General features: G+C 39.4%; 1 protein-coding gene across 1 annotated transcript in view; it reads right to left on the bottom strand.

Annotated features, from left to right (window-relative positions):
* Positions 1 to 13,090, bottom strand: part of LOC122787993 (kelch-like protein 10) — a 40,634-nt gene that overhangs the window by 20,900 nt on the left and 6,644 nt on the right. Inside the window, exon 2 of the mRNA XM_044054920.1 lies at positions 11,865 to 11,998. Within this exon, the coding sequence (XP_043910855.1) occupies positions 11,865 to 11,998 (134 nt within the window). The remainder of the gene's footprint in view (positions 1 to 11,864; positions 11,999 to 13,090) is intronic.

Raw genomic sequence — 13,090 nt, 5'->3', positions numbered from 1 at the left:
CAGAGCTCACAGTAAACATCATATTGTCTACATACCCTCTCAAAAATATGAATAAAACTATCAAAGTCATCCCCATCCCTGTATTGAGGAAAAAGTTTACTGACCTTTACAACTTTTGGGGTCTGGTTATTCCCTTCCCCATTACCTCCCTGACCCTCTCAAAGGGTTTGAAGCTCCATTTCATGCTGGCACTGTCTCTAGTTGTCCTCAGCTTCTAAATGCCTCAGTCTCTCTGCTGATTCTAGTTTAAGATGTTTGGTTTCCAATTCATGCTGATGCTGTTTCTCCACAGCCTCCAGACACTGGGTCTCCAGACGCAATTTCTCCTCAGTCTCTAGACATCATGTTTGCTCCTCGGCCTCCATTTCCAATCTCCTTAACTCTGTACAGATTCTTAGGGCCTTTGAAGAAAATGTGGACTGTCCCATTTCAACAGACTGCACTTCACCAACACCAAACTGGATAACCTCCGAATGGCTGGTTTGAGCTGTTGCTGGAACCAAGGCTGAAATCATTGCTTTCTTGATCAGGTTGGCATGCACCAATCCTCTGGCTTCACACTCCTTAGCCAACTGGATCTTTGTCAGCTTGCTAAAATCTTCTGATGACATCCTTGCCTGCTATTCCTGACTATCTAACTAAAAAAATACATAAAATTGTGGTGGATTGAAATTCTGAATGTTTACCTTGTGGTTGTCAAGAGTGCATATCTTAATGGCAACTATCCACAGGCTACTGAAATCCAATTAAAAATCCCACTGCTGCCACCAATAATCTGATGTCCAATTAATATCTCACCGGCTGCCACCAATAATGTGATGTCCCCACTTAAAACCCAGGTCAGTAATTAAGGAGCCTCAATCCTAACCACTGACTCCAGTGTGGAAGTGTTTTGGAAAACACCAGAGCATAGAGCACACAAGAGTAAAATTCCACAATTTCCCTTTAGATCACAACAGGAACATGCTCTATTTCCTGGAACTGGACTAAATATCTCTGTCCACCCCAAATGTAATCCCTTATTCTATACTTCAGAGCAATGTGCTCCAGTTTAAGATCTCTGACTCACTCACACTCAAAATAAATTTAAATCTCTCACACTCAAACACCTATGGGAAACCTGACACAGATTTCTAGCTGTGTCCCCTTCCCAATACAAATGGTAAACTTTGCCACCAGAGTCAGACAGGTCTACACGCCCTTCAAAGGGTGATCAATTATTAAAAATTAAATATGAAAATAAATGATACCTATGACCAGAAGTAGCCAGGCATTCAAGGTGACCTGGGGAGTATCAAACAGGTATAAACACTATGTAATCTCTAAGAATACACTAATTGTCCAGCCACAATGTAAAGTAATGAAAACCATTTAATAATAAGTAAAATTATTATGAAAAAATGTAAATAAATTATTTTCAGTAAATACCAGAATTCAATCACCAGACATGCACAATTAAACTGTAGGATAAAAGTCCATCATTTTAGAAAAACTCTATCTAAATAACTAAACTTTCCTAATCTAACTAGAGAATACTATCCCTGATCTAATCATAAGAGCAAGGCAAAGATAGGCTTACAGTTTTTGGTGAGTCCTTTTTTCTTGGGTATCCACTGCACAGCACTGTAACTGACTGCAATACTTAACTAACTGCCACTCTTAAATAACTGCCCTTCAACTGATTTCAGCAGCCTTTTTTGTAGTCCAGGTTAACAGTCCCAACTGTCTTATTTTAAAAAATAATAATCAGTTGTTTGAAAAAGTTCTTTTTCTTGTCAGTCATCGGTTCAAATAATCACATAGCAACCAGGAACATCTTAATGACATCACCCACTGTTCAGTTGATTCTCCACAAACAATTTGTACTTTAGAATCTCCCACACGAACGTGCAATTAGAAATGTATCAAAACGCTGACAGATTCTTTACACATTTTATATAAGCAGGGAAATATTCAACATTTTAAAAAAATGTATTTACATTTTCACAATCTGAGAATATACACAAATCTCCTGCCAGACATGCTAATACAGATGGCAGTGTTTTTATTTTATTCACAAAAGTACATTGAGTGGCATTTCTCCTGTCTCTAAATATCAGTGACTGTTTAACAGTGGTAAAACAACAACAGAGGTAAGTCACCGATATTCAGAGATGGCCCCTGTACCCATCATTTACAGCCTCTTTAGTGACTGTGAACACCTCAGACATCCAATTAGGATAAAATAACACTAGCAGTCACAACAATAAAGCACTCCCTCTTATGGCAAACAAATGCACACTAGTCTTGCAATGACAGATTACTGACTAATTAAACTGAGCAAATAACAAGTTACCTTCATCTACTGACAGCTCCCATATCCACCCAACAGTTATACCCACTTCTGTGTACCCTTCAGACATCTGCTTGTGACAAACCAGTAAAGGATATTTCAGAGTTGTGGAACATTCTAAGACAGTTTCATGTCTTTTCTGGTTACAAAAGTAATGAAGACAAAACAAAGGTGAAAGCTGTAAAGTATGTATCTGCATATGAATTAGCTCAGCAATACCCTTATTTATGGGGACATAATAAAAATGAAGTACTTAGGGTTACAAAGGATTGTGTTGTGGCAGCTAAAGATATGTGGATATTGGCTAAACAAAATACAATACAAGGACTGAGAAACTGGAAGCTCGGTTTTATGGATAGAAATAGCAAGATGCAAGTAGTGAGAATGTTTTTAGTCCATTTAGTTTTATATACAGATTAGGTATATTTTTATCAACTAGAGGAAAATTTTGGATAGCAATTAATAAAGAGTTGAAGGATTTTATCTGGGAGAGGAAGAAGGCAAGAGTCAAGTGGGATAAGTTGATCCTTTCAATAGAATAAAGTGGTTTGGGATGACCTGATTTGAAGGGATATGTTAGTGCTACACATTTAAGGCTCCTATATATAGCACAACCAGAAAGTTATATCTCAACGAAGAAAGGATTGATGATGAGATGGGGGAACCTCAGGAAATAAGGCGAGACAGGGATTTTGGATGCAGATCCTTAAAAAGAATAACAATAGTCATATAGAGTATTATATTCATAAAGCTATAGAAAGTATTTTAAGAACTAAGCGAATATGGGAAAGGAAAAAGGAGATTCTGCCATTAGGGATGACTGAAATTAAGGTTAAGAGAATAGGCAAAAAGGGTCTGGAATTTACTGGAGAAAACTGTCAAAGGAGCCAATTTATTAAGAGCAAATAATTAGAGACAGAAAGATAATAGAATGGGAAGAGACCAATGGTATATTTGGACTGCAGACTAGAGACTGTTTATTATTTTTATTTATTTATTTGACATTTGTTAACTGGGTTGGTCCAACTGAGCCATCAGCCCATTTTCAGTGGAGACCCAAGGAGAAAAGCTCCAGAGCTGTACAGACCAAAAGTAATATATACACAAAAAATATTTGTGAGTACAGAAAAAAAACGCATGAAAAACTTGTTATGATTAATACAATTGGAAAAACAGATTTTTTCTAACATAATTGAATGGTGTTATTAGGTAAGACAGGAAAAGAAAAAAAAGCAGTTTTAGTATATGACATGTCAAGAGAAGCTATTAAAGTAGAGCTAAACTGTAAAAAAAGATAGTTAAATTAGAGCTTAATATATACATATTTACATGTGATGAAGTAGCATAGCTCGTGTAGTTACAATGATATAAACAGCGTGTTTACAGGAAAATGGAGGAGTGTAATATTCATGTACAGGATACTGGAGACAAAAGGATGTGGTGGATTAGGTAGGGTCATGACAGAGGCAGGACTTTGTGTTAAGTAGGAGTTGTTTTAGCTCCTTTTTGAAGTGCTTGGAGTAGGAGATGTTTTTTATGTATGAGGTGAGTTTATTCCAGGCTTGGGCTAGAGTGTATTTGTATAATAGTTTTCCAATGTTTTTGTTAGGTTTATAGATATCAAGGAGTTGTTGATCGGAGGTATGGAGAGGACAATTGGGGGTGTAGTAGTATACAAGGGAGGAGAGAGAAGGACAGGAAGTAGGTTTGCATAGAACGGAATGTGTGATTTGAAATTGTGATGGTTGGAGTTGTTGGGAGAATTCTAGTCATTGAAGTGAGTTGAGAACAAGGTAGTGGTGAGAGTTGTAAGGTGAGTTAGTAGTAAATCTAGCTATTTTGTGGCATGCTTGTTCTAGTTTAGATAACAGTGTAGATTGTACATTAGTAAAGATTGGGGCTGCATAGAGAAGGGAGTGAAGGAGGAGTGCCCGAGCCAGGGAGTGTTTAGCATCAGAGGTAAGAAATTTCTTATTTCTGTATTGTAGACCTAGTTTTTGATTTTTTTAATACTTTGCTGGATATGCAAGTTAAATTTTAGTTCATCATTGATAATGGTACCTAAAAATCTTACTGTGGGATTCTGCACTAATGGTGGTCTTGTCAAGGGATGTGATGACAAAGGTTGATTTATGGTGAGATAGAGGTCGAGGAAGAAATAACAACAGTTACATTTTTTTTTTATTTAAGATGAGCTGCTTGTCAGAGAGCCACTTTTCTATGGACAGGAAAGAGTCTTGGGTGTGTGCATGGAGATGAGAGATATTGTTGGAGACGGAGATGAGTGTAGAATCATCGGCATATTGAATAAGGGAGGATTGTTTGCAAGAGGTATGGAGATCATTGATGAAGATATTGAACAGAAGGGGGCCCAGGATGGAGCCTTGGGGGACATTTGATTTGATTGGTTTTAACCCAAGCTTTCCAAACGCTTCTCTCTCATGGAAAATTCTTCACAAAATTGCTGTTAGTCCTCTAATACTAGAACAATGAGCCATACTCTAAAGTAATCCAAGATGCTTCACAAAAAATCACATTAATTCTAGAAAGCCTTTTAACTTTTTTGTTTCCAAAGACTTAAGGTAATATGTAAGGGCTATCTGTGCTGTCTAGTGGTAGTGCAGAGAGCTACCTTTTTGATAAAGAGTTGTGTGTGAGTGCCATAGGAACAGGGTTTAACTTTTTGTAAGTGCCTTTAAGGCACAACATAAAAAGTTATCCTTGGTGCCCAGTGTTCCCACTGCCCCATGTCTTTCATGCTGCAAAATGTTGTTCTAATTTTTTAAATGTGTTTAAGCCATAATAAAAAATGTTATCCCCAGTGTCTAGTATTCCCACTGCCACACATCTTTCATGCTGCAAAATGTTGTTCTAATATTTTTAAGTACTTTTAAGGCATGATATAAATAGAGTATCCCTATTGTCTAGTCCCCTTCCAAATGTTGTAGAATTTGCTTGTTAGTCTAGGGAAGTGAGAAGGCATGACAGCACCCACACCTCCATACCCCCACCCAAACACATACACACAAACAAGCCCCTCCAATGCAATCCCACTCATGGATACTCTCACCCATTCACCCATGCAAACACACACTGATTCAACTAACTAAACTCTCTACTGCTTCCTCCCATGTAGATGTACACACACACATACACACACACACACACACACACACACACACTCTTACCTTACACTACTCCTATGTCTATATACACTCTCATATGCAGCCACACACATACACATATGTACAGACCCACCAATGCTACCCCTTTAAACTCCCCAGTATTTACCTCTAACATGATCAGCAGAGTGTTAGCTTTTGTCTGTGTTCATTAACATGAGTGGATAGTGTAACTTACGCAGCTGAGAAATTGTGCAAATGCTTTACTGCAGGCGGTTTGGGGGGGGTCACATGACTAATTGGCATAGGTCACTCCCCAGATTGATGCATCAGCATTTGTTTTAAGCTGCAGAGATAGCTCACCATGGTAGGTTTTCTCTGCATCAGAAATGGTTACTGCAAGGTATACACCAGGCTTACACCTCACAGTAACCTTTCTGAATGTGGCCCACAGTCTCAATTTAAGACAAAAATCTATATGAAGAATTAAACTAAAAAATATGAAAGACACTTGGTGTCCTATAGCTGACTAAATACCTTTAAGATATTTTAAATAATTTGTTACAGTAATAATTTTACTCTAATCCACAGAAAATGATGCAGTCCTTTATCATGCTATGTATGGCATGTTATTAAATAATATTAACAGACAAAGCAAAAAGTATAAACTACCATGAACATATCTGAATGTTTGTGTAATATCTGGGTTAACTAGTATGCACAAGCAACAAAATGCTAAATATAATGCTACATTTGTAAACATGGAATCTTTTACCCTCCATCATTAATTAAAATGGATAAATGTATTATCATGGAACTTATAAGCAAAGACATTGGTAATCTCCAAACTCTGGACCCCACCCAGTTTGGGTTAGTAAAAGGCAGATCATGTCTCCTAAACCTGATAGACTTCTTTGAAGCAGTCACCAAAGCCGTAGACGAGGGTATGGTGGTTCACACAGCCTATCTAGATCTCAACAAGGCTTTTGATGCCATCCCCCACTCTGGAATTATAGATAAACTCACTAAACTAAGTATAAATCCCTATGTCACAAGATGGGTTGCCAACTGACTTACTGACAGAACCCACACTGTGAAAGTAGCAGACTCCAAATCCGACTTCAGACCAATGACAAATGGAGTACCACAGGGTTCAGTCCTGGGTCCTCTCCTGTTTGGTATCTACTTTTCTGAAATACAGGCTAACACAGAAGGTCTTTGACTAATGAAGTTCGCAGATGACTGCAAACTAGGACACATAATCGAAATGCCTAACAATGTGGACATCCTACAAAAGGGCCTCAATGAGACAGATGCCTGGTGTCAAAGCCATGGCCTTAAGCTCAATGCCAAAATGTGCATTGTCGTCCCCTTTGGTAAAAACTCTGTACCCATGAGCTACCACATAGGTGGTAGTCTACTTAACACCGAAAGTGTGATAAGAGACCTTGGGACACAGGTGGACAGTAGTCTCTCCTCTGATAATCACATTGCCACAGTAGTCAGGAAATCCTTCTACGTGGCACATCTCATCACAAAAGGTTTCTCAGCCAGGAAAACAGAGGTTAATGTTCCCCTCTACTCGTCATTCATTAGACCCATTATAGAGTACACCACCCCTTTTGGAATGTACCTCAAAAGACATCTACAACAACTGGAAAGGCCGCAGAAATATCTCGCAAAGAGGATTACCGGCCTCAAACAGATGCCCTACGCAGACCGTCTAAAAAAATCCAGCTTTACTCCGTCACATATCGCCTACTCAGAGGCGATCTCTGCCTAACATACAAAGCTATGTCAAACCCAGAGCTGTTGGACATGCTCCACCTAAAGAAATCCCAATCCCTCCAAGCTACACCCTCTAGGGACCTAAACCTTGTCACCGCAATAAACAGAACATGCTGGAGGGATAAATTCCTGTCCCAAAAGACTTCCCATACTCTGGAACAAACTACCTATCTATATCAAACAAAGCTCCTCATTAGCACTCTTCAAGAAAAATCTTGATGATTCATAGGTTCATAGGACTATAAAAGCCTAGCCATAACAATTCCATAGCTATTTCTTCCCACACTATTTACTTCCCTGGACCCCTATCTAGCAGGGCGACTGACGTGATCCCTAGGGTGAATTTCCTTTATCCCATCCAATCGTCAATGTTCCTTTTGAAGAGGGCCAAAGAGGCACTCTGCTTGACATGTATGGGCAATCTATTCCAGAGTCTGGTGAGTCTCTGGGTCAGGAACCTATCCCTCCAACATGTTTTGTTTATTGTGATGACAAGGTTTAGATCCCTGGAGCATGTGGCTCTGAGGGATTGTGATTTCTTTAAGTGTAGCGTGTCCAGCAGCTCTGGGTTTGACATGGCCTTGTATGTTAAGCAGAGATCGCCTCTGAGTAGACAATATGCGACAGAGTATAGCTGGAGTTTTTTAAGGCTGTCAGCGTAGGGCATCTGCTTTAGGCCTGTGATTCTTTTACTGAGGTATTTCTGTGGCCTTTCCAGTTGTTGCAGATGTCTTGAGATTTACATTCCAAACGGGGTGTTGTATTCTATAATGGGTCTAATGAGGGATGAGTACAGTGGGACAATGACCTCCTTTTTTCTGGAGGAAAAGCCCTTAGTGATGAGGTGTGCCACATAGAAGATTTCCTGACTGTTGTGGCGATGTGGTTATCGAAGGTGAGACCACTGTCCACATGTGTCCCTAAGTCTCTTATCACACTTTTGGTGTTTAGTGTACTGACACCTATATGGTAATTCACGGATACATGTTTTTTCCCAAAGGGGATAACCATGCATTTCTTGGCATTGAGCTTGAGCCCATGGCTCTGGCAGCAAGCATCTGTTTCTGTAAGGCCCTTTTGTAGAGTATCCACATTATTTGGGGATTCAATAATGGCTCCCAGTTTGCAGTCATCTGCAAACTTTGTTAGCCAGAGTCCCTTAGTGTTGGCCTGTACTTCAGAGAAGTAGATGCCAAACAAGAGTGGTCCCAGGACAGAACCCTGAGGTACTCCACTTGTCACTTGTCTGGAGCTGGATTTGGAGTTGGCTACTTTTACAGTGTGAGTTCTATCAGTAAGCCAGTTAGCAACCCATTGGGTGACGTAGGGATTAATGCCCAGCTTAGTAAGTTTATCTATGATTCCAGAGTGGGTGATGGTGTCAATGGTCTTGGCAAGGTCTAGATAGGCTGTGTGGACCACCTTACCCTTGTCCATGGATCTGGAGACTGATTCGAAGAAGTCAATCAGGTTCAAACCTAAACTGGGTGGGGTCCAGTGTTTGAAGGTTGCCAATGTCTTTGTTTATAAGTTCCATGATAATACACTCCATAGCCTTGCAGATAAGGCTTGTCAGACTGATGGGATGGTAGTTTCCGGGATCCAAGGTGATCCCCCCTTGTGGAGTGGGATAACTGTAGCTCAGCGCCACTCAGTGGGCACAAAACCTAAGGTGAGGCTATGATTAAACATGACACTTATGTGAGGTGCCAATTCATATTGTAGTTCATGTAGTACACAGCCCGGGATGTCATCTGGTCCCATGGATGCTGTATTCTTAGCTTTGGCAAGTGCGTTTTTTACCTGTGTGGCCGTTATTACCGGAATTTGGCAATCTTCCGGTATTAAGATGGGCCATTTAGGGGGTGAGAGGGGGGTGAAGTTGGCACTGAATCGATCTGCCAGGATATTGGCAATATCCTTGGGATCAGTATATTTAATGACATTCTGTTTTAGCTCAGAGCAGATCCGAGCATTGCCATTTAGATTCTTGACATAGTTATAGAATGCCTTGTGGTTGTCTTTGGAATCTTTGGCAATTTTATTTTCGTAACTAGCTTTGGAGGATTTTATGAGGGATCTCAGTTTCTTACTGAGGCTGGTAAGGGAGTTTTTTGCATCCTGGGATTTTCCTCTTTTCTGCAACAATTTCTTCCTTTTGTTGTAAAGTTTGTTTATGGCAGGGGGCCACCAGATTGGCTTCCTTTTTTTGGATGAGAGCATCTTGGCTCTATTTGGGATGCACGATTCATGCATGAGTGGATGTGCTCATACAGTGCCTTAGTGTAGGATTCAGCAGTTGAACTTTCAGTTCCCATCTGCATGGGTGTCATGAAGTTTGTCACTTCTGACTTGAGTAGCATGAAGTTGGCTTTGGAGAAGTTTTTTATGGAGGTTTCCTTACTGGGGGGTGGGGGTGGGATGTGGATGTTAAGGGTGATTAGCTTATGGTCAGACCTGACTAACGAGGGGGTGACCATAGGTGTGGAGCATCGATTTCCCATGTTGGTAATGACCAGGTCTAAGATATTGGAGCCCCTGGTGGGACTATGGATTAGTTGATCTACGGCATTGGCATTTATGAATTCCAAGAACCGCTGGGCGTGGGTGTTGGTACATGAGTAGTTTTCCCAGTTAATGGCAGGGTAGTTAAAATCACACAGTATTAGGGTGTTTGGTTCTGTCTTAATATTTTTCCAGTATGTTTAGAAAGGTGTAGTGAGAATCTTGGGGTATGGTAGGGGATCTGTAGCAAGCTACAATTTGGATTGCAGTCTTACCTAGTGTTAGTTGCACCTGGAGAATTTCAGACGCATTGTGTTGGGCAACTAGCCTGGTGGTGTGAATATCCTTGGTGAATATTGACACTCCTCCACCTTTAGTGTTTTGGTCCTGGTTTGGTGGCTGAAAAATGTGGTAAGAGTTGTAGCCTGGTATTGCAGGGGTGCTCTCTGGAGCCTTGAACCAGGTCTCAGTTACTGCACTGATATCGATGTTCTCCATTTTTAGGAGTGCCTCGAGAGAGTGCATTTTGAGGTATAGACTTCTAGCATTGAGTAGCATTACCTTCAGATTTTGCATGCTTGTACCTGTTACTGTGGTGGTTTTGTCCTTTGAACTTTGCCTAACAAAGGCACTATAGGGGTGGCAAGAGCCTTAGCCAGTAACCTGAATCATAGGGGCGACAGGTGCAGACCATCTCTGGCAAAGCATCATGGTCTGTCAATCATGTCGTCCCAGGCAGACAGATACTGGATTCTCTTTGAATGACACCAGAAGCTTAGCCAATTGTTGAAGTCAATCATTATGTCCTTATATTGTGGTATCATTCTGGGCGAAGGCAGGATGCTACTCAGGGCTAGGGTCAAACCTGCCTGGGCCACATGATCCGAGAGCTCTTCCATGTCTCTTTTCATGTAGTCCAGGGAGATACGTCTCAAGTCATTCACTCCAACATGTACAATGACAGAGTCATATTTGTACTTGTTGTGGAGTGACTTGAGTGTATGCGTTATGTGGATGGCAAATAGGAAATTCACCCCGGGGATCAACTCTGTGGCTCTGCTCGACAGGGGCACAGAAAAATAATTTTCTTGGTTGGCGAAAGCCAGGGTACCTTTTAGCTAGGCTTATATAGGCCCTAGGGCCAATAGCCTAGTTCCTATCTATGAACCTATGAACCTATAAAAAAAATGAAACAAAAGGGGAAGATCCATCAGGTATACCTTAGCTGAGATAAACCAATACAAGCACAAACCCTTTATCCAAAGAATGTACGTAATGAGCAAATATTTATTCATAGTCTGCACAAAGCTGTAACAATTCACAGTTGCCTAAAACTTCTACCTAAACTCTACTTAAACCCTACTCCTGATTTGTATGAAGTCTTTGGAACAGTAATCTCTCTTTGTTGACAAAATTCTGTCTGTATCTGTCATGCCTAATATTACTTGCAGATCAGAATTCCAACTGCTGCTTTTATGAGCTTTATTTATTTGGTTGCTTACATGTTAAATAAGCTCTTTATTACATTCTATGCTACATACAATATTTATAACTGTGAGGAAATTAAAAACATTCTTTATACCAGCTGGTTGGGGGTATTACTGATGTCTGCCCCTCTGCAGTCCTTTTAGCCAAATGAGCATTGCATTACATCTTTGTCATATAGTTTAGTGGTGAAAGTGAGCAGAAATGTCAGCAAAAGATGAATAAAAGTCATAATTTATACAGTTGTACAAATAATTTTCTGTATAAGCATTATTTTTTTAACTTTATAAAAGAATGTTACTCAGAGAACTCAGTTTACATTCTAATATATATATGTACACATTCAGCAACTACAGAACAAAAAAAAATAGAAATCTGCTGCAGGCTTGCTTGCAAAGTCACTTTCTGATATTTTACTTCCGATGCATATTAATAAAGGTATTTTAGTATTTCATAAAACTAAATATTTAGAGGTGAAGAGTGCCAGTATTGCATAGTTCTTGTTAATGGACCTACAACAAAACAATACTATTGTCAAGAATTAACTTGTGTTCTCTATTTTTTATTTTGCTTCCAGCTTCCCTAACATTCTAAAATTTTAATTTATTATTTGCAATTTTATGAAAACTCACCTAAAGTAAGCACTGCAGCTACACAGGATATTCTTGTGAGCTTTAAATTCTTGTCCATCAACAATGATAATCACATCACAGAGTTTACCGTCTAGTCTGAGTTCATTGAAGATGTCACAATCCATGGCACTAATCTACTCCACACTGATCTTTTGAAACCCAGATATTGTTGATGATTTTCCGCTATGTGAATGTTCCAGCTATGCACACAAAAATGTTTTGCTTCAATGAAATAGTGTAGACTTCTTGGCTTGTGTACTCTAAGACAAATCTTTAGGCCTGGAACTATCTTTACCCAGCAAGTTCTAGAATGCCACCATTACTGACATCAGTTCACTGCTTGGATTCTAGAACACCTTCAGCTCACTGTGTTAGTTATACAAATGGGGTATATGATATGGATAATTGTATGATATCGCATGAATAATATATACTGTAAATATTACATCAGAAGAGATCATAATTTTTAGTTATTTATTGCTGATAAAAGCATGCTTGTTTCTCAGTGTAATAATCTGAAATAATTTGAAGGAAAAGTGAATGGTTATTTCCTGTATGAGAGTAAAGCTTGTTAATGGGAGGGGAGTAAAGTATCTGGCTATTGTCTGAGCATACAGAGTGGCTTGAGCAGCTCTGCATTTCATTGCTGACCTTCTAGCAATACTTAATAGCATGCACATTTCTTACAGTATTAACATATAAATGCCTTATCAGGACTTCTGGACATTCAGTAACTGCATTCCTGCGGAAGACAACAATGACAGAGAGTAACACTAGAGCTTACTTAGCTGCAGCCTTAATACTAAAAAAAACAAAAGTAGCCAAAAGACACAGGTGAACGAAGCAGTTAGGAGCCAACTGTACCAGAAGTCGTTCTAGAAAAGTGTATCCACAAAGGTAATTCCTTAACGCAAGTTTATTAACATGAATATTACAAGCGTTTTCGCTCCTGTACAAACAGGGGCTTCATCAGAGTAAAAATACAAAGTTAGCGCCAAAAATACCAGCTTTTAAAAGAAGGTGATGTCACCAACAATGTCACTTTCAATTTGAACCTTAAAAGTTATATACACACGCAAAATACAACAACCTAAGAAACATATGTAACAACCTAAAAGATTTGTGTATATATTCCTTACAATTACTACTTCCAAAAATAAAACTTGTTATAAAACGTTTTACTGTTTGTTAAATAATTAAGGAATTAACAAACAACAAATGCCACA

The sequence above is a fragment of the Protopterus annectens genome, chromosome 13.part0 (assembly GCF_019279795.1).
Source record: "Protopterus annectens isolate FY-2018-M chromosome 13.part0, PAN1.0, whole genome shotgun sequence".
Taxonomy (NCBI): domain Eukaryota; kingdom Metazoa; phylum Chordata; order Ceratodontiformes; family Protopteridae; genus Protopterus; species Protopterus annectens.
The sequence above is the reverse complement of the archived record's forward strand: the minus strand, read 5'-3'. Positions and strand labels throughout refer to the sequence as shown.